The sequence below is a fragment of the Urocitellus parryii genome, chromosome 4 (assembly GCF_045843805.1).
Source record: "Urocitellus parryii isolate mUroPar1 chromosome 4, mUroPar1.hap1, whole genome shotgun sequence".
In the NCBI taxonomy this organism is placed as follows: domain Eukaryota; kingdom Metazoa; phylum Chordata; class Mammalia; order Rodentia; family Sciuridae; genus Urocitellus; species Urocitellus parryii.
Window position 1 is genome coordinate 64,287,605 of NC_135534.1, and position 22,813 is coordinate 64,310,417.

Sequence of the window (22,813 nt, forward strand, 5' to 3'; positions counted from 1 at the left end):
GTAGCTTTTGAACATGGGTTTGATACAAGATGAAATCAGGAAATTCATTCAGGGCCTACCACAGGAGTCAGGAGGGCACTTGACTGATATGGGCCAGCAGACTAATGGGAAGTGGTCAGGACAGGATGTAGGGAAGATGAAACCTTGCTTATTATTTTGTGGTAGAGAGACAATGATTACACAGGCCCAGAGTGGGGAGCCTTAGGTTTCAGACTCGGCTCCAACACTTTCAGTAAAATACTTCTTATTCTCCATCTTTTCACCTATAAATGATGAATTAGTTTCACTTCATTTGTTCTCACATTTCAAAATTATTTTCTAATTAGGTTTTGGGAACTATATCACAAGTAAATGGCTGGTCCTATTACATTCAGCTGTCTTATGAAAAAAGCATTCCTAATTCTTTTTCATAAGTTATCTTTTTTTTTTTGCAAATGATATATTGAAAGTAGGAAACCTTAATAACTTATCTGATATCACACAGAACTTAAGTGACAGATGAAATTGTAATCTAAGTCACCATCTCTAAATACCATACTCTTTTCCCTTACAGAGGATATGTTCATTGCTGGGCTTTATAACTACCCTTAACTGAGTGTCAACTATGAGACAGACATGTTATTATAGACTCAATCAACAAATTTAGGGACCCACTAACCCAACCATCTGTTTAGGTCATCACCCCATTTTACAGTTGAGGAAATTGAAATTTAGATTGCCTAAATAACTAATGTGCCACACCTAAATAATGGGAGAGCCTAGATTCCAATCCAGATCTGAAAGACATATAACAAAGTTATCAATATCAAAATAGTCACTTATGTCAAATCCTAACAAAATGGTGTCAGGAAGTCATGAAGAAGAGCTTTTATAGACAAATGCCTGTAATAGGGCTTATAATAAGAAATTCCTTCACATGTGCCTATTATAGGATTTATTGCAAGAAATTCCTCAAGACCACAGTATTCCAGATAAGCCACTTGTACAAAGACCCTGCCTAGCAACAATGACCTCAGGCCAAATCCTGCAACTAGCCCCTTTAACCAAAGGTCTTTGTTTCATAATAGTTACATGAACTTTTTTTCCTTAAAAGTTTCCCTTTTGCTCCAGGCCTCCTGGGTGTGCCTGTGGTTCACTATAGCATGCGTATCCTGAGTTGCACTTTTGCACATTCCCAAATAAACTCTTTGCATGGAGCTTCATCTCTCTACATTTTTATTTCAGGTTTGTTAGCAAAACCTGTCCTCTTCCCAGACCACCTATCAGACCTCTGGGTGATGCCTGGATATTGACACCATCAGAACACTTTAAGAAACAGAATAATGTTTACGTCTTAACTACATTCCAGAATTCTAGCAGAGAAATCTATCTGAGGCCTTCAGAAAAAGAAATGTCCCAGTCTGTATAGAGCTCATTGTTATGGTTAACCAAAACAACAGGTATTCAGGCGTTCACTATACTTACTATTGTCTTAGGCAGCCAGGGCTGCCATAACAAAATACCACAGACTGGAGGCTTAAACAACAGACATTTAGTTCTTACAGTTCTGGAGGCTGGAAGTCCAGATCAAGATGTCAGCATGGTTGGGTTCTAGTGACAGGTCTTCCTGGCTTGCAGATGGCCACCTTCTTGTGTCTTCATAAAGCAGAAAGAGCTCTGATGTCTCTTCTTCTTTTAAGAGCACTAATCCCATAATGAAGTCCCCACCCTTATGATCTCATGTAAACCTATAAAGGCCCATCTTTAATTAACATCCTATTGGGGGTTAGAGCTTCAACATATGAATTTTAAAGGGACACAAACATTCAGTCCATAACACAATCTATGAGCATTTTAAAGTATATGGTACATTACATTCTCTAAATTCACTTTTTCAAGATATTCAGGAGGTAGCAATAATAATGCCATAGGATTATTACAGGTGTAAAAATACAATTTGTGTATAGAATGCTGGGCTCAGTTCTGAGTGCACAGTAAATACTCAGTAAAGGAGCTTTAAAAGAGGGGAGGAGTGGAAAGGGAGACAGAGAAGAAAAAAACTGTCAATTGGATAGGAGATAGCTATTTACTGGAATACACTGTATCACAAAATGTATTTCATTTCCCATCTAATACTTCAGAGAGAATTTCAAATTGGGAGTGTTTTCCTTTAATTCCTGTGCCATCACCCCATGGCCTTTGAAGCTGATAACACCACAATGCACTTGACTCCCTCAATTTTTGCCCTGCTGTACCTACCTTAAACTACTGGTCAGCAGCAGGCTTGTACCATTTCAAAGGGAAGATTCCCTAGTCCTGGATTCTCCCTTAGATTATTCATGGAGCAGTGAAAGGGGCAAATATTTTAAGACAGATCAACTTGCCATAACAGAGAGCACATATACTTTAAAATCATAAAGACCTAAATTCAAATTTTTCCTCATTCCTTAGATGCTAGATATATTAGCCAAGTCAATGAACTGATTTAAACTATCACAGTTTTTAAAAAAAATCTGTTAAAGAGTACTGTGAAGTTTATGATTAATAAGATTAATCATAATCAATACACACAAACATACATGCATAGAACCTAGAATGTGTCCACCAAATAGCAATTAATACTTGTTAACATAACCATTACTATTAGTAACAATAAGTATATACTGTAATGTACTACGTTTTGCCATTTGTTTCTAATTATCTCATTTGGATCTTCCATTTCCAGCAATATAAAAGAAAAAATAACTCAAAATTATGCCTATTGAATGACACCTAGAAAATCTGGATGAAGTATAACAAATATCTTATTCTTAGGTAAATCTGAGATTTAAGAAAGAAAAAGAAATGAATTATTCAGGGATCAAAAAATGAAGGTGAAACTAAAAATCAGGAAGTTGATGTCCATCTGCTCTGGTTAGGGTTTGGGTCCTAGCAACCAAAGGGCTTGCATTCTATAGCCAGCAGGGATAGGAGATAAGGCTATGGATCTTAGAGAGGCCAAGGGCTGGAACTTAAATTTCCCTGTATAAAACTGGGACCCTAAAGGAGCTGTATTGTAAGTTAAAAATTAATAAATATCTCTATATCCAAAAGTACAGAGATACAACATGAGCCAGAGTCATGGCACACACCTGTAATCCCAGCAACTCAGGAGGCTGAAGCAAGAGGATCAGAAATTCAAAGCCAGCCTTGACAAGTTAAGAAATTAAGAAAAAAAAAATGGATTGTGGGGATATAGATCAGTGGTAGAGTGCCAACAGGGTTCAACTGCCAGTACCACAGAAGGAAGGAAGGGAGAAGAAAGGAAGGGGAGGGAGTGAGAGAAGAGATAAAACAGGGACACTCAAGTTAAAAAAGAAAAAAAAAAACTCCCTATGAATTTGAAACTTTGGCCTGAATGAAGCCTGAATTTATAAAACTTTGTGGAGTTTATACTACCTGTGTGGTCCTAGAATCTCCATCAGGGAAATGAACCTTAAACATAGTTCCATCCTGATAATATTCCTTGGTGATTAGCAGAAAGAAAGAAAGAAAGAAAACCCCTCCTTCTAGAGAAGTACAAATTATTTAATTCTCACAACTGTCCTATAAAATAGACCATATATATATTTTTTAATAGAAAATATTATCCAATTTATAATGGAAATTAAGTTTTGGCTGGGGTTGTGGCTCAGTGGTAGTGCTTGCCTTGCATGTGTGAGGCCCCGGGTTTGATCCTCAGCACAATAAATAAATAAATAAACAAACAAACAAATAAATAAATAAATAATCAATCAATCGATTCATTGACAAAAAATATTTTAAAAAGAAAAGGAAAAGAAATTAAATTTAGGGAGGTTAGCAAATTGTCCAATATTACCTAGCTATTACCTGATCATGCTGAGGTTTGGACTTGGTTGTTCATTCAACTGAAACACATTACCAAGTTCTGTTATGAGTCAGGAAGACAAAGTCTATTCCCTTTCCAATATATCACACTGCCTAATATTTTGGGGGGTAAATCAATAAATAAATGCAACTATTTCCTTCCTTCTCAAGCTTAGCAACTCAGTAAGAATGAAGACAGCCAGGATCACAGCAATTACGAAACCAAAGCCCCACAAAGCTCCCAAGGACTCTATCTGCTAAATAACTCTGCCCTCTGGCAAAGGATCTTAGGTTGCTAGCATATTCTCAACTGGGAAGGGGAAAACCATCCAGCTAGATAGATGTGGGGTACTACCCCATGGGTCTTAGTTACTAGAATTACTTTTATTAGAATAAATACACAATAGACATTCAAATAGAAAATATTTAGTTTTAAGGTTAAATAATAATGAAAATGTACACAGTTGTGAAAACATAAACATGTGAAATTGAAAGTTAGGGATAATAGCTACAGTTGTATCTGGCTTAACTTCCAATATATTTCAAAATGTATGGTGGCATGGTATTGAGACAATTCTGATTTAATAACATAAGCAGCTGGGGCTGGGAGTATAGCTCAGCAGTAGAGCACTTGCCTAGCATGTTTGAGACCCTGGTTTAATCCCAAGCATCACAGTAAAATGAAAACAAAGATGAGAAGCTGCAAATGGTAGCAGTTTTTTGTTTGTTTGTTTTAAATTAACATGCAGTCTTAGACAATGATAATAAAATATGTATGCATGCTTTATAAAAATAGTTCTTAATCTTTTTTAAAAAATCAAATATTTGAGGACATCGAAACACTCTCATAGTGTTCTTATAGGACAAAGTTTAGACACAAGCAAACAATGGGTTCTCTGAGATCCTTCTACTCTCAGTCTTAGGAGGCTGTACACAATACACAAAAAGTAGGTAAGGAGTTTGAGAAACCGATACATGCCACCACTTCTACTTATTTTTATTCTGGGACAAAACCCTTCAATGCTCCCAACTCCAAACTTGCTACCAAGACCTAAATCTATCTTTCCTTCTTTCCCATTTCTTTTCTAATCTATAAACTCCATCTAAGCTTGAGGATTGACAGTACCCTGTATAGTCAAGAATTGATCACACATTCTTTTTTGTTGTTGTTGTTATGTTTTTGGTGTTGGGAATTAAATCCAGGGCCCTATGCATGCTAAGCATGCATTCTACCACTGAGCTGCCCCAGGCCTGACCAGACTACCTCAATTCCATGTGATTGTTTATACTGTTACCTCCACCTTCATTTATATTTATTAATGTTTTTGAAGGTTTGTGATGTGCTAATCACCATGCTAGACAACTTACATCTTCTCATTCACTTCCACTGCCATAAGTTCTCTCTGACTTTATTTGTTTGTAAATAATAATAATCATTACTAAATACTTACTTTGTAAGTGCTGAGTGCTTTACACTAGCTCCTGTAATTCTTTCAGCACCCCTATAAAGTAGGGTAATGTCCCTGTTTAATACATGAGAACACCGAGGCTCTAGAAGTTTGGAAAACTTGCCTAAAGTTGAGTAAAGGAAAGTATGCTTTCTGGAAAAGTACTGTCCAAAATAAGAGTTGATTTCTTAAGGAATAAAGTAAAGCAGTCAGGGAACAGCAGCATTCAAGACAAAGAGACAACATAAATAAAAGTACAGTAGTAAAAAACAGCTGGTCTGCAGTTAATATCTTCAGAATCATCTGAGCCAAGTTTGAAGATCTAATTTTGTTTTGTACTTTTGACTACATGACTTTGATTTTTCTCATCTGTAAAATGGTGATAATAAGCTCTACTATGTAGAATTTGCTTTAAGAATGAAGTGAAATAAGGTATATGGAAGTGCCCAGCATAGGCTAGACCCATGATAGGTGCCCATTGTTAACAATTCAATGACTCTTAGTGAAGAATGTCACACTTTCTTCATTACTTGACCTCAGATATATCTTCTCCAAGTTCCCAAGTGACTTTTGAAGGCACAGCACACCAAGTCACTCAGAAAGTTATTTTGCAATGACATCAACCCCCATTTCTCACAAGAGCCTTTCTCACACCACTCACCCGTGTAGGCCATGTTCTTAGGGTTGCCATAAGGAGCCCCAGGCTGCACGGGGCTGTAAACAGGGTTCATTGTGGAAGACTGAGGATCCTACAGAGAAAACAAAGAAAACAGAATTAATTATTAATTGCTCATTTTCCTTGAACATAAGTTTTTCTTCTAAAATCTCCAATTTATGCTCCAAGGGAAGAATCATAGTTTAGTAATAAAAAGAACTAAACAACATACTATACAAAATACTTTTCCCATTTTACAGATAAAGATATTGAGAAGCAGAGCAGTGATACAACTTGTTTAATGTCAACTCAGGTTCTCAGTTCAGTGTTAATTATCCTACTGAGAGCTCTGTCATTAGTCATTAGTGTGGCATTGGCCAGGTCACTCTCTCTCTCTCTACATTTTAATATCCTGATATAAAATGAATTAGTTTAGGATCTCTGAGGTGCTTTCTATTCTAATGATACTAGCTCAAAATTATATGCTGGAAAATTATATACTTCTGTGGTTCACTAAGGGAGTTCCGTGCCTGATGATGAACACAACAGCCTGCTGGAAAGAAGAGCAGCAAGTGTCTTACCTATCCCTGTACCTGCAGAGGACAAGATACCAGTTACGCAGCTTTAAAGAAAAAAAGGTGAAGAGAGGTTCACTGCCATTGAACAATTTAAAAAAATATTTTTTAGTAATAGATGAACACAATATCTTTATTTATTTATTTGTATATGGTGCTGAGGATAGAACCAAGTGCCTCACCCATTCGAGGCAAGTACTCTACCATTGAGCCACAACCCCAGCCTCCCATTGAACATTTTAATGTACACAAGAAAACAGCCAGAATTTCTTTACATATTCATTCAAGAGAAAAAATAAACTTAGAAATTTGTGTGCAGGAACTGTCACTTGCACAAGTGTTCTGTTAATTATCTTAATGAAGTACATTCTCCTATTCTGATTAATGGAAAATCTGTCATTAAGTTCTATTAACCAGCCAATTTGTTCCAACCTTGTTTAGGTAGCCATTTCTTACACACAGGCTGACACATATTTGAAAATGTGTCTACAAATATATTATTTTAAAAAAATGTTTTTATAGATGAACACAATACCTTTATTTCATTTTTATGTGGTGCTGAGGATCAAACCCAGTGCCTCACACATGCTAGACAAGCACTCTACCAACTGAGCTATAGCCCTAGCCCTAAATATATTATTTACACTTCATAAAAATCAAAATATTCTTTCCTAACTAAGTTCATATGATAGATGGGCAATTTTTTAGGTCATTAACTTTTCTAACACCTCAGAATAGGAAATAAGTTGAATGTTGAAAGCAGGCAGTGAACAGCTGGCCTGATGACAATTGTTCTGAGACTAATTAATCTGTCCAGGAATCTGAAATGAGAGGTAGAGAAAGGATAGATTCCCAAGGAGAGGAAGTTAGGGCCATCAGACAGGCAAAAGGCATAATGCTGCCAGTCGATTTCAGAGGCCAGAACTTCCCGAGGCCTACACAATATGTAGCCTTGGCAAACCACCTCAGGGTCACAGCCTAGATAAACTACCATCTGTCTATAAACTAAAACCACAACAACTTGAAGATGAAAGTTAAAGAAGATATGTATATTTTAGCTCAACTTAGGAAAAAATATTTCACAACCAGAGTTTAAAATTACAAGAGATCACAGATATTATGTCACAAACTATAAAGTGACATGCAGAGTAAACAAGGATGGTATGACAATGGTGCAAATGTGAGGATGACAACACAGAGGACTGCTTATATACTTTTCCTGTCTTGGGTGTCTCCCTTCTATTTATCCAGTTCTCTGCATAGTAAGCCAGCATGAGGGAGACTATTAAGGTGCTGCTATGGTGAATGGATCCACAAAAAGCTTGTGGAAACTTACTGGTCATTGTGACAGTATTAAGGCGTGGGACCCTTAAGAGGTGATTAGGCCATGAGGGATCTGCTCTCATGAATGAATAAATTAAAGCTGTTATCATGGGAGAGAGTTCCTTATAAGAGAATGAGTTTTGGGGCTGGGATTGTGGCTCAGTGGTAGAATGCTCACCCAGCACGTGTGAGGCCCTGGGTTCGATCCTCAGCACCACATAAAAATAAATAAATAAAGGTATGGTGTCCAACTACAACTAAAAAATTAATATTAAAAAAAAGAATGAGTTTGGCTCCCTCTTGCTCTCTTTTACCTTCTTTTTACCCTTCTTCTCTTCTGCCACATGATGACACAGTAAGAGGGCACTTGCCAGATCCCAGAACACTGATACTGAACTTCCTAGCTTCCCCAAACTGCCCCAATAAATCTACTATAAATTACCCAGGCTACAGAATGCCTTTACAGCAGCACAAAAAGACTAAGACAAGTGCTGGGCAGCACAACTGAGCCTATAAACATCAGGGCACCCTCTTATTGAGAAAGCACTCTGTATTGCTGATTGAAGAAAATACAAAATTGTTTTTCATAATCAAAGGAACTGGTCTCCTATTGTTTCAAAATGAAGGCAACTGGCACAGGAAGAGACCATGCCTGGGGCAGTATTTCATACCAGCATCAATTCCAATCCCAAGTAATGACTGACAGAAAAGAGATCTGTCAGGGGTTAAAAATTTGAAATAAGCTTATGACAGCCACTTCTGGGAAGCTGCCTAAGGGCAGACAGGATTCCCAGTTTCCAAATTAAAGTCAGTATTTTATGATAGAATCTAAGTAAGTATTTAAGTTCCAAAAAAGATTTTGATGTCCAAACAGTTTAAGGAGCACTCTTTCCCAAATGCAATTTCCATACATAAAGAAACTAAATAGCAGTGAACAAGAACAAAAATCTCTACTTATATTCTAACTGGGGAAGAGGAGACAGAATTTTCTAAAAACTGAAATACCAGTATATTAGATGGCAATAAATGCTATGAAGAAATCAACTTAGAGTGAGTCTAGGAATGCTAGGACAAGACTTTCTATTTTAAATATGGTGATTAGTCAAAATGTCAGAGTAACATCTGAGCAAAGACCCGAATAAATCGAAAGAGCCATGTTATACTTTAACAAGAAACTGTCCAAGCAGAGGAAATAGCAAATAAAAACTCCCTGGCAGAGTAGCTCAGTGGTAAAGCACATTTGCCCAGCATGAGCCAGGCAAAAATGCCCTTAAGTGAAAATATGTTTGAGAAATACTTTGTAGGCTAGGTTGTAATGGATTTTTCGTTGTTGTTGTTGTTGTTGTTGCATGCGCGGTAAGTGCTCAACCACTAAGCTACAACCCGCCCCCTAATGGTAAATTTTAGCATATTAAATGCCTGAATTAAGAAATACTTGGTAAAGAATTATTTGGGGTTTGTCTGTAAGGTTGCTCTCAGAGAAGATTAGCATTTGAGTTTTAGCAGATGAGGTGGGGAAGATTTGCCCTCAGAGAGGGCAGGCACCCCTCTCATTGGCCACCTAGGACAGAATAAATACAGAAGGTGAATTGGTCTCTGCTCCAAGAGCTGGGATAGACCTTCCCCTTTTTAAAAATTTTTATTTGTTCTTTTCAGATACACGTGACAATAGAGTATATTTTGACATATTATACATACATGGAATATAATTTCCCATTCTTGGAATTGAACATGATAGGAAGTTACACTGGTCATGTATTCATACATGTACATAGGAAAGTTATGTCCAATTCATTCTACTGTCTTTCCTATTCCCATCCCTCCTCTCATTCATTCCCCTTTGTCTATCTGAATGAACTTCTATTCTTCCTCCACTCCCATTATGTGTTAGCATCTGCATATCAGACAGAACATTCAGTCTTTGGTTTGGGAGGGATTGGCTTATTTCACTTAGCATGATAGTCTCCAGTTCCATCCATTTACCAGCAAATGCCATAATTTCATTCTTCTTTATGGTTGAGTAATATTCCACTGTGTATACATATCACACTTTCTTTATCCATTCATCTGTTGAAGAGTACCTAGGTTGGTACCATAGCTTAGCTACTGTGTACTGAGCAGCTATAAACATTGATGTGGCTGTGTCCCTGCAGCATGCTGATTTTACGTCCTTTGAGCATAACATTAGGAATGGGATAACTGGGTCAAATGGTTCCATTCCAAATTTTTTGAGGAATCTCCATACTGCTTTCCATAGTGTTGTATCAATTTGCAGTCCCACCAGCAACAGGGTATGAGTGTACCCTATTGTTGCTTGTATTCTTAGTAACTGCCATTCTGACTGGAGTGAGATGAAATCTTAGAGTACTTTTGATTTGCATTTCTCTATTTGCTAGAAAATGTTGAACATTTTTTCATATATTTGTTGATCTATTGTATTTCTTCTTCTGTGAAGTGCCTGTTCAGTTCTTTTGCCCATTTATTGATTGGGTTATTTGGCTTTTGGTGTTGAGTTTTTGAGTTCTTTATATATCCTGAAGATTAATGCTGCATTTGAGGTGGCAAAGATTTTCTCCCATTCTGTAGACTCTCTTCATGTTCTTGATTCTTTCCTTTCCTGTAAAGAAGCTTTTCCCATTTATTGATTCTTGATTTTACTTCTTGCACATTAGGAGTCTTCTTGAGGAAGTCGGTTCCTAAGCCGACATTATGGAGAGTTGGGCTTACTTTTTCTTTTTGTAGGTGCAGGGTCTCTGGTATAATGCGTAGGTCCTTGATCCACTTGGAGTTAGGTTTTGTGCTTGGTGAAAGATAGGGGTCTGATTCATTTCGCTACATATGGATTTGCAGTTTTCCCAGCACTAATGTATGTATTTCTTTTCTCCAATGTATGTTTATGATGCCTTTGTCTAGTGTGAGATAACTGTATTTATGTGGGCTTGAGGATAGGCCTTTTCTTACTGCCTTGAACATCAGAACTCTCAGCTCATGGGCATTTGGACTCGAGGACTTACACCATCAGCTCTCCAGGTTCACAGGCTTTTGGCCTTGAACTGAGAGTTACACCATTAGCTTTCTCGGTTCTGGGTTCTGAGGCCTTTAGACTTGAATTGAGCTCGGCTACCAGCATCCCAAGGTCTTCAGTTTGCAGACTGCCTGTCATGTACTCCTTAGCTATCATAGTTGTGTGAGCCAATTCCTCTAATAAATTCCATCTCATGAATCTATAATAGGTATCCCATTGGTTCTGTCTCTCTGAAGAACACTAATACAAATTGGAAGATACTGCAGTGCTTTGAGCAAAAGAATGACATGATTTGACTTCATTTTAAGACACTTACTCTGTGGTGCTAAGATCAGATGGCAAAAAGGCAAGAGAAGTAGGGTAATAAATTAGGAGGCTACTGAAATAGTACAGATGAAAGATGTGGGGCTGGGGTTGTGGCTCAGTGATACAGTGCTTGCTAACATGTGCTAGGCCCTGGGTTCAATCCTCAGCACCACATAAAAATAAATTTTAAATAAAATAAAAGTATTTTGTCCAACTACTATTAAAAATTAAAAAAAAAAAGAAAGGAAGTAAGATGGTAGTGGTTGAATGATTGGTGGTAGTGATGGTGGTGGTGGAAAGTCATATTTTGATGATTAAGCTGACAGAAATTGCTGATGAATTGAATATAGGGTCTGGAAAGAAGACAAAGGATGACTAGTAGTGATTTAAGGAACTGGAATGATAAAAATCCCATTTAACTGGGATGAAAACTATGAGGGGAGCAGGTTTGGGTGAAGAATAACAATTTAGATTTGGACTTAAATTGTAGTTACTCAAAAGTTCTGCTTAGAACAATGATTGATACACAACACTCTGAAAGGATTAATCATTAGTACCACTTTAAATATTACTTTACTACCAGCAGCTACCATTTATTGTCTATCATGTGACAGGTACTGTGCTAGAGTCTTAGTAAGTTCTTATAAGTCTTATTAGGTCACAAAGATCTTCCAAAATAGGTTTTATTTTTACTATATGACAGATAAATAAACTTAAGCCAATAGGAAGTGAGAAGTCTCTTTGCCCAAGGTCTCAAATAAGAAGTAAGAAAAGGTCAGTTTCAAACTGACTACAATGTCTATGCTACTTCCACTAGGCTAGGTAACTCTCCCAGGCTCCTCTGTCTCCTAGCCTTGCACTGAATTTTCCTTTGGAATACCAGGTTTTCAACCCCCCTACACCTCAGGGGTCCTGGTGCTCTGTTTGGACCCTGATAAATCCCACCATGGAGGCAGTTCATATCCATTATAGTACCACCACCTGCTGGGTCCCTGCTGGGCATACATGGGCAGTTACAAGAGAATAAAGCCTTGCCTCTCTCTGTTCCTGCCAGCTGACTAGAATCTTAGCTGCCTTACACTACCCATTGGATCTGATTTCAGTTTTACAGTAAGACAAACTTAGGGGTACCCACCATGCAAGTCCTGCCCACCTCTTTCCAGAGTCAAGTATGAAGCTGTCCCTATTCCCTAGGGTTGAACCACCATAAAGTCTACTTTACTTATGCCAGCTTCTCATTTTATTCAGAAAAAATAATTGAAAGTCCTTATAAGAGTCTGTAAGACCTTATATGATCTGGCCTTGTACAACTACCTCTCTAGTTGCAATTTTGACAACTATACCCTTATTTCCACTATTCCAATGCCAATGACCTCCTTGCTCTTCTCTGAACACACCACACTTATTGATGCTTCAAAATCTTCATACTTGCTCTTTGCCACATCTAAATGCCCTTCTTCCTGGATATGCAAATGGAATGTTCCCTCATTTCCTTTAGGTCTCTGTTCAAACATCACCTTGGCAATCAGAAATGCCTTCTTTAACCAACCTTTGTAAAATAGCTCCTCCATATGATGTTATTCTCTATCCTCTCATCCTGCTTTACTTTTCCTATTGACACCTGTCTTAGCCCATTTTGTGTTACTATAACAAAATACTTGAGACTGGGTAATTTATATTGAACAGAAACTTATTTCTTGCAATTCTAGAAGCTGGGAAACCCAAGCTCAAGGGTCTGGCGTCTAGAAAGAGCCTTAATGATAAATCATCCCATGGTGGAAGGCAGAAGGACAAGAAAGAGAACCTACTGAAACCTACTGAAAGCCCGTTTTTAAAGGCATTAAACCCACCCACGAGAGCAGAGCTCTCATGGTCTAATCACTTCTTATATTTATTTACTTTTTAAATTTTTTTTGTAGTACTTGGGATTGAACCCAGAAGTGCTTTACCATGGATCTATATCCCTATGAAGCCAGATTTAAAGTTAGGTAGTTAGTGTAGTTAGGTAAATCGGGTCTAATATCGAGTGAAATCTAAAATGGAGGCCATGCTGGGAATGACTCAGGGAAAACGCAGGACAATTCATGGAATGTCAGTGAAGTCCCAAAAAGGCCCTATGCCAAAGTCCACCTCAAAGAAGTGTTAATGAACAGCCCCAACAGATTTGGAGATGGCCCATCCTAGAGGAGTGATAAGCCCATCCCAAAAGTCCTTTCTGTCCTTTTGGCCCACCTGTGTCCCACCCCTCAGGCCTTCCAACCTACATTCCATCACTGAAAGAACTATAAAAAGGGGAGACAACTGCACTTCCACGGATTCCACCTCTTGGGTCCCCTTCTTCCTCCGGGAGAAGTCTTTTCTTCTGTCCTTTAATAAACTTCTAATCTCTACTCTGACCTTGCCTCGGCGTGCTTCTTTGGTGTTATTCTTCAACATCCGGGGAAGCAAGGACTCGTCACCGGCAACAGCGGTAACACCTAAACCTTTTTATGTTGAGACAGAATTTTGATAATTTCTTGAGACTGGCCTGGAACTTGTCATCCTCCTGCCTCAGTCTCCACAGCAACTGTGATTACAGGCATGTGCCATCCCACCCAACAGCCTAATCACTTCTTAAAGGCCTCACTTCCCAATGTTGTTACACTGGCAATTAAATTTCAATGAGTTTTGAAGGGGAAAAACATTCAAAGCAACAACTATTACCTAATTTTATTTTTCTTATTTGCTTATTCTTTCCTTCATTAGAGTAAATTCTATGAAAATAAGGGTGCTGCTTCTTTTGTCTTATATCACCAGTACATAATAGTTTAATGAATAATGAGCCATTTTTCATTCTTCTCCAAAGACAACTTTAAAAAAGCTTTAAGGCACTTGGCACTTTTTGGCATGCTCTAGTCAACTACTTTGTTCCATGGTCTCTCCATGACCTACTTCTCAAAGAGATTCATCTTGGGCTGAACAAGTCAAGGTGAACCCAGAAGTAATACGATGTATGTGAAATAAAATAGAGGTGCTGATGAAGCTGGTTTGCACCCTAGGATTTTCTGCCCACTGTTCTTTCTACAAGTGGCTTGCTGCTGCCCTCAAAACAGCAGCAAAACTGTGCAAACTGGCACACATCTGTAATCCCAGAGACTCGGGAGGCTAAGGCAGGAGGATAAATTCAAGGCCAGCCTAAGCAACCTAGCAAGACCCTGTCTCAAAATAAAAAATAAACAAGACTGAAGTTATAGTTCTGTGGTAAAGCAACCTGAGTTCAATTCCCAGTAACAAAAAAAAGAAAAGAAAATTAAAAAGTAGTAGTAATAATAATAATACTACAGGGGATGAAAATTCTGAAATAGCCAAAGTGTTCAGCAAACTCTCTCCCCAAAAAGCAAAACTACAATGGGACAAAATGATCAAAAACAATCATTTCAAGCTGGGTATAGTGGCACACATCTGTAATACCAATGACTTGGGAGGCTGATTGAGAGAAGACACAAGGTCTAGGTGGCAATAACTTAGTGAAGTCCTGTCTCAAAATAAAATAAAATATAAAGGGCTGAGGATGTAGTTCAGTGGTAGAGCACTTGTCTAGCATGTGTGGGCCATGGGTTGGATCTCCCAATATCGCACAAAAGAAGAGGAGAGAAAAAAATACTACAGCCTTTTCAGGCCTCTGGGGTTTTGCTGGGGGCAGTTCTTCTTTTATTTATTTATTTTGAGGTGTTGGAAACTAAACCCAGGGCATAAAGCATGTTAGACAAACACTTACTACCAAGCTATTCTCCCAACCCCTGAAATGTTTTGTTTTTGTTTTTAAGATGTGGTCTCAGGGGCTGGGGTTGTGGCTCAGCGGTAGAATGCTTGCCTAGCTCTTGCAGGGCTCTGGGTTCAGTCCTCAGCACCACCACATAAAAATAAATAAATAAAATAAAGATATTGTGTTCAACTACAACTTAAAAAAAAAGATGGGGTCTCACTATGCTGCCCAGGCTGGCCTCAAAACTCCTGGGCTCAAGCAATATTCCTACCTTAGCCTCCAAAGTAGTTGGGACTACAGGCATGTACCACCATACCAGGCAGTTCTCTGAAAATTAAATGCATACATTAAAGTGAGAAAAACCACTGAACCAAATTAATACTGGTGAAAGTGTATGACATTTTAGCCTGGAGCTATCCTTATTTCCAAGGCCCCCAGCTCCCTGGGGTTAATTCTCTGGGATGGTGGGGGAGGGGACAGACTAGGTCAAGAGAACTACTGCTACCAGAGTAGGACAATTTAATTTGAAGCTGAGCATGGAAAATGCCAGGCCCAGAGTCATTGTTCAAATACAACAGTGAGACAATCTGGAGAACAATAGTAAATAATCCAGGAAGGCCACTACTTTAGCTACTCTGAGGCCATAATACTAGTTGGTACAAGCCATAAACCGGAGATAGACCAAAAATTTTTAAAAGATTCTAGGGAAAAAAACCAGTATAGTGAGTGTTGATAATCTTTCATGGGATCCCTAGTGGTCCAAAAGGCATAACAGTTATTTAGGAAACACTTGAGAGAATCCTAACTACTGACCTTAAGAGAACATAAAAAGGCCTTGAACTCGCCAAAACTAAAAGCCAGAGCAGAGTCATAAATTGAATGCATTTCCCCAAACCACATACAGATCCATCAGCAAAGCGTAAAATAAAAGTCTTCCAAGCCTAGGATTTAAGCACAACCCCTGACCAATGATTGGCTGGCCACTAATCAATGCCCAGGAGTGGTCTTTAGAAAGTCAAATTTGAAAATTAAAATAAAAATATTAAGAAATATGCCAGATACAGAGGCGCACACCTGTAATCCCAGCAGCTCAGGAGGTTGAGGCAGGAGGATTGTGAGTTCAAAGCTAAGCCTCAGCAACAGTAAAGTGCTAAGCAACTCAGTGAGACCCTGTCTCTAAATAAAATTACAAAAAGGGCTGGGGATGTAACTCAGTGGTTGAATGCCTCTGAGTTCAATCCTTGGTATCCCCTGCCCCCCCCCAAATTTAAGAAATATGACCAGAGACACCAGTAGTCACACAGTGAAAAAAATGACCGATTTACAAAAGACTCAAAGTCACTAAACAAAAACCCTAGCAACAATACCCCCTCAGTGGTGAGAGATCTGAATCAAGAGTTGCAACAATATAGTGTTTTAAACATATGCCTTTCAACAACAAAAATCATGAAAAATGCAAAGCATGGCCTATTTGGAATAAAGGCAGGAAATAAAGAAATAAAGGCAGGCAATATTAGATCCAAATATTATATAATCAAAATATTGATATCAGGAGATAAAACCTTCAAAGCAGCATTTATAAATGTTAAGAGAATTAAAGAAAGTCATACTTTAAATAATTAAAATGAAAATATAATTTGACTCATCGAACACAGAATATCAATAAACAAAATTTACAAAAGCAAAAAGAACCAAACCGAAATTGTTTTTTGAAATGAAACATTAAAGAGGGGCTCAACAGCAAATCTGAGTTGGCAGAATTACTAGACTTGAAGGCAGAGCAATATAGATTATGCAATATGAAAAACAAAAGAACAGATGAAGAAAAATAAAAGAGTCTCAGAGATCTACAGGATATAAAAAAACCAAAAACATACAAGTAATAAGAGTCTCAAAAGGAGAGAAGTAGAAAGAAAAAAATCTTTTAAGATATAATGGCCCCAAACATCCCAAATTTGACTTAACAATAACAACAAAAAGGTTCATGCCTTGGAGACTTGGTACTCAGGGTGGTGGTACCAGGAAATGAACTGGAACCTTTAAGTGGAGCCTAGTGGGAAGTCCTAAGGCCACTAGAGACTTGACCTTGTAAGGGATTATGGGATCCCATCCTTTCTGGCTTCATGTCTAATGATGTGATCTCCTGCTTTCACATATGCTACTACCACTGAAATTTGTCATGCAACTGGGGGTGGGGGGAGGGTGTTACAAGTTCTTGTAACAAAATGGTGAGTTATCTTTTTTCTTATAAGAAGGCTGCCTCCTAGTTTTTTTTTTTTTAAAAGGCTGGGCTGGGGTCGTGGCTCAGTGACGGAGTGCTTGCCTTGCACATGTGAAGCACTGGGTTCGATCCTCAGCACCACATAAAAATGAACAAAGTGAAGACATTATATCCAGGTATAACTAAAATTAAAAAAAAAAAAAAAGGCTACTGCAACTACCCATCCATCAAACACAACGAACTCCAAGCAGTATAAACACAAAAAGATCCATACCTATATATGGCAAAATATACAGTTAAACCACTGAAAATCAATGGGAACTCTCCAAAAATGGAAAGAGAAAACAACTTCCCAACACTAATAAGATTAACAGATGACTTCTTATTAGAAATAATGGAGGCCAGAAGGCAGGGGGGATGGGGATGATGTATTCAATATGCTGAAAGAAAACCCTGTCAACCAAGAATCTTAAGACCTGGCAAAGAATCTTAAACTTACCTTTTGAAATTGAAGGCAACATAAATACATTTCCAGACAAGTAACAATTGAGAGAATTTACTGCTAGCAACCTGTGTTTCAAAAAAAAAGAAAGAAAAAAAAAACACTAAAGAAATACTGACACTGAAAGGAAGTGATAATAGTAATTCAAATTCATACAAAAAACTAAAGAGCACCAGTAAAGGTAACCAGATAGATAGGATATATAATAGTATTTTTTTCTTAACTGTTTAAGTATAAAATTGTATTGTTAGCTTTAGGATATGTAAGGATATAATATAAACTTAAGAGTCCAAAGCAAAGGAGCATGGGAATGGAGCTACATGAGAGCAAATTTTCTATATTTTATTGACATTAGTTCTGTATCTGAAATATTATAATACAATAAGTAATAAGTTAAGATGCATATTTTAATACCCAAAGTAACCACCAGAAGAATAAACTTAAAAATTTTAAGGATCAACAATAACAGCAAATAAAAAGGGATAAACTACTAATCCATGTCACAATATGGATTAACTCTGAAAATATTGTGCCAAAGGAAAAGAGCCAAAGCAAAAAAAAAAATGTATTTTATCATTCTATTTATATGAAATGTTCAGAAAAGGCAAGTCTACAGAGACAGACAATAGATTTTTGGTTGTCTAGAACTAAAAATGGAGATTGACAACAGATAGAATCAAAGAGATTTCTTTGGACCTAGAATGGCTTAGATTTTGGTGACAGCACAACTCTAAATTTGCTAAAAACATTGCATTATAAACTCAAAATGGGTGGATTTTATCATCTACAAATTATACCACAATAAGCTGATAAAAATACAAGTTATTGATTCAAGAAGTAGTTTTAGTGACACCCCCAGCCCCAACACTTTCATTTTATATATTCATGAACTAATGTTCTTGTGCTGGGCCTTGTGTAATGTGTTATAGATTCAGAGGTCGATGAGACGAAATTTCCGATAGCCATGGAAACTGGCAATTAATGGCAATCTAGTACAGTTATTATACTGTTAGAATATAAAGAAAGAACAACTAAAATGAAAGGACAGTGAAATGCTGTGCTGTCACTTGACAGCAATATGCTCAGTTAAAGGATTCTATTTCCCAGCCTCCAAGTTAGTTAGGGGTGGCTATCTGATAAGTTCTGTTCTGTGAGGCATAAATGAAATTCCAGGCAGAACTTCTGGGAAGGCTGCATAAAAGGAATTGTGCTAGCTTGGGAAAAGATATTCTTCCTCCCTGCCCTTCCATTTCCCTTGACTATTCCCCACCATCTAGAATTAAACCTGATGATTAGAGCTCAGTGGTCTTCTTTTCCATGTAATCTAAAGAATGGAAACCTTAAACTCAGAATGGCAGAAGCAGCTTTGATAACTTCATGGAACAACCATTTTAGCTCTGGACTACGGACCTCTTACTTTTTTTTACATGAGAAATAAAACTCTATGCTTTTAATCCATTATTATTTTAGATTTCTGTTATATGTGGCTAAACCTAAACATATTTAATAGGGGAGAAACTATAGATTTCAAAAAAAGATATGTTGTGAAGGATGACACGAATTCTACAGAAAGAAAAGAAGGAAAGGCCATTTGTGAGATTATACCAGCACAGAGTGAGACATTCAGAGAACATCAAGCAGTTCTGGAAAGCTAAAGCACAGAACCTAAGGGGAAAGAATATTATCATTCCTATCTCCATTTCTCAATAGTGTCCACTCAAGTTTTACAAAGGACATCAAAACGCCAGATATAGCATGGCTACAGGTCATTTCATGATCCCAGAGATCTCTAAACTTTTCTGTTTTAAATACTCATTGAGGTTGTAATTTGTCTGCCTGATTCTTTTTTTCCTGCTTCATTTTAAACACAAAGAGGTAAAGGGGCTGTATCTGTTTCATTTAGTACTAAATTACTAAAGAAAGGGCCTGGTACAAAAGTAGAAAACTTCTATAAAAACTTTTTAACTAGATTAATGAAAGAATTAATGAAAGATGAATAAGTGGAGAAAGCATTTATTGGAATCCAAGAGCTTAATTTCATTATAGAAATTAACATTTTTTCTAACAGTATTAAGAACTCGTAATCCTCCTCCAAATGAATTTAAGAAAGCAGGCCAGGCACAGAGGCATATGCCTGTAATCCCAGTGGCTTGAGAGGCTGAGGCAGGAGGATTACCAGTTCAAAGCAGAACTAAGAACTCTGAGAGATCCTATCTCTACATAAAATTTTTAAGAGGGCTGAGGATATGGTTCAGAGGTTAAGCGCCCTTGGGTTCAATCTCTTAGAGAAGAAGAAGAAGAAGGAGGAGAAGGAGGAGGAGGAGGAGGAGGAGGAGGAGGAGGAGGAGAAGAAGGAGAAAAAGAAGAAGTAGCAGTAGTAGTTAGCATGAGCTTTATACCAGTAATTCAACTTTGGATTGTGTTGGATTTCACCAGTTGTCCCTGCCCAGTGCTTCACTGCCCATGTCCTTTTCCTATCCAGGAGACAATCCAGATCCCACACAGAAGCCCAGTTTTTCTTTTTAAATATTTTTTATTAGTTGCAGATAGACAAAATACCTTTGCTTTATTTATTTATTTATTTATTGTGGTGCTGAGGATCGAACCCAGTGCCTCACATGTGCTAGGCGAGCACTCTACCACTGAGCCACAACCCCAGTCCAGGAGCCCAGTTTCTTATGATAGTATCTGTTTCTTCATCCTGTCTGCCCAATGTAATCAGAAGTGCACATTAGAGTTTTGCATTTTACAATTCTGTACATAACATTTCATTTCAGAAAAAGTTTCAATTTAAAGATGAAATGGGAAATCTGACTTAAAGGAATCTGTTAAGAATCTCAATATCTGAAAGGCTTCCACATGCAAAAGCCCAACAACCAGCTTTTCAGCGTGCCTGAAAAGCTTAGCAAAAGGTCAGGTTTCAACCACCAGAGCATTTAACCCATTAAAATCACTTTAAAAAAAAATAACTTTTGGGGCTGGGGATGTGGCTCAAGCAGTAGCGCGCTGGCCTGGCATGTGTGCGGCCCGGGTTCGATCCTCAGCACCACATACAAACATGTTGTGTCTGCCGAAAACTAAAAAATAAATGTTAAAAAAAAAAAATAACTTTTTAGCTAATCAAAACATAACAAAGGGCTGGGTTTGTGATTCAGTGGTAGAGTGCTTTTTAAAAAAATGTGGCATTTATACACAATGGAATATTACTCAGCACTAAAAAATAATAAGATCGTGGCATGTGTAGGGAAATGGATGGCATTACAGCAGATTATGCTAAGTGAAGTTAGCCAATCCCCCCCCCCAAAAAAAATGCCGAATGTCTTCTCTGATATAAGGGGGGTGACTCAAAATGGGGTAGGGAGAAAGAGCATGGGAAGAAGATTACCTCTAGATAGGGAAGAGGGATGGGAGGGAAAGGGAGGGATGGGAGGGAAAGGGAGGGAGAAGATGAATTGCATGGAGGGTGGAAGGAGACCCTCATCATACAAAATACATGTATGAAGATGTGGGGGGGGGGGAAGAATGGGTCTCTATTGCCCAGGCAGGCATCAAACTTGGAATCCTCCTGCCTTGGCCACCTAAGTAGCCAGGATTACAGGCATATGCCACAGTGCCCAGTTTATTATGCATAATTTTTAAACTAATTCTCTTTGGGAAAAAATGAGAGGCATAGAGATTTTACTCAGTCAAACCGAAGATGGTGTAATGAAGCTCCTTACTTTGACTGTATGTTCTGCTGAAGTTTTAGAGTCAAGCTAGCCCCATGTGTAAATTAGCAGTGAAGATTTCAACTCTTCTGCCTCTGGGCTCTAATATAGGGAGTCTTTGCTGGAGGAACTATATTGCTTCAGAACAATCAAAGGCTCTATTCTTCAAAGCCTACCTGCTTCAAGTTTTCAGCCTCTGTATTTATGTCCAAGGAACTTCAGGAACTAGACCATGTTGGTTTATATACTTATCTCTGTCCCTGACCTGCCAGTTGCTTATTCTTATCTATTACATAAATGCAAGTGTTAGGGAAAGGGGCTCATAGTTTCTGATATAATGCAAGTAAAGCTGACCAAAGTTTAGACAGTTTTGTAGGCACTGGATACTCAAAACAATGGAATTTATTATTTTTTGTTTGTCTTGCCTTTTTAGCAGTAAAATATACATAAGCATAAATTTACTACTTTAATCATTTTAAAGTATACAGTTAATATAGTGCATTAAATATATTCACATTGCTGTGTAACCATCACCGCCATCCATCTCCACAGCTTCTCATCTTCCCAGGGTGACTCTTCGTATCCATTAAACAAGAACTCTCCATTGCCCCTCCCCACCCCGATCCTGACAACCACCCTTCTACTTTCTGTCCCTATGAATTTAATAAGTTTCTAGGAATCTCATGTAAGAATCACATAATATTTTTGCTTGTGTGAATGATACCTCACATAATATCTTCAAGGTTTATCCATGTCATAGCAGAAAAACACTGGTTTTTTCATTACAAAACACTACAGACTTCCCGTCTCAGATAAAGATGATCATAAATTGTAAGACAGACCATCATTTATTAGCTTTTCAAGACAATCAAAAGCTCACTGTAGGATTTTTCCCCCTCCAATACCACTGAGATTTCCAAATTGATTTGTAATATGGAACAAATATTTCTAAATAGATAATTTAGATGGAGCATCTTGCTGCTCTCAAAATAAATTCTAACATATACATTAGGAAGTAAAATGACCCTCAATAAAAAAAGACTATGTGTTATCAATGTTTGGATAAATAAGATGTAATGTTTAGAATAAGCTATTCATTTGCTTCTTTTAAAATTTTTTCATATATATTTTTAGTTGTTGATGGACCTTTATTTTATTCATTTATTTATATGCGGTGCTGAGAATTGAACCCAGTGGCTCACACATGCTAAGCAAGTGTTCTACCACTGAGCCACAATCCCAGCCCATATTCATTTGCTTTGATATCAATAAAATTTTCTTGCAGGAGAATAAATACACATCTGATTATTACATATACTACATCTACAACCATTTCCTATTCCAAAGTAGTATATTTTTTAACGTTGCTAACAAATTCTTATTATCCACACTGATGGGCCAAGAATTATACTTTAACCAGCAAGACCGATGTGAATAAAAGTGTGAATGATCTTACTATA

The 22,813-nt window shown here is 37.7% G+C and overlaps 1 protein-coding gene across 4 annotated transcripts in view; it reads right to left on the minus strand.

The window, feature by feature from the left end:
- Fam168a (family with sequence similarity 168 member A) overlaps window positions 1-22,813 on the minus strand; it is a 183,693-nt gene that overhangs the window by 64,015 nt on the left and 96,865 nt on the right. For 2 of the 4 annotated variants that reach the window (XM_026409144.2, XM_026409143.2), the window contains exons 2-3: window positions 5,956-6,043; window positions 1,543-1,635 (exon numbers count right to left, since the gene is read on the minus strand). In XM_026409144.2, coding sequence (XP_026264929.1) covers window positions 1,543-1,635; window positions 5,956-6,025 — 163 coding nt within the window. In that variant the 5' untranslated portion in view covers window positions 6,026-6,043. The remainder of the gene's footprint in view (window positions 1-1,542; window positions 1,636-5,955; window positions 6,044-22,813) is intronic. The other 2 variants (XM_026409147.2, XM_026409145.2) reach the window with 1 other exon arrangement.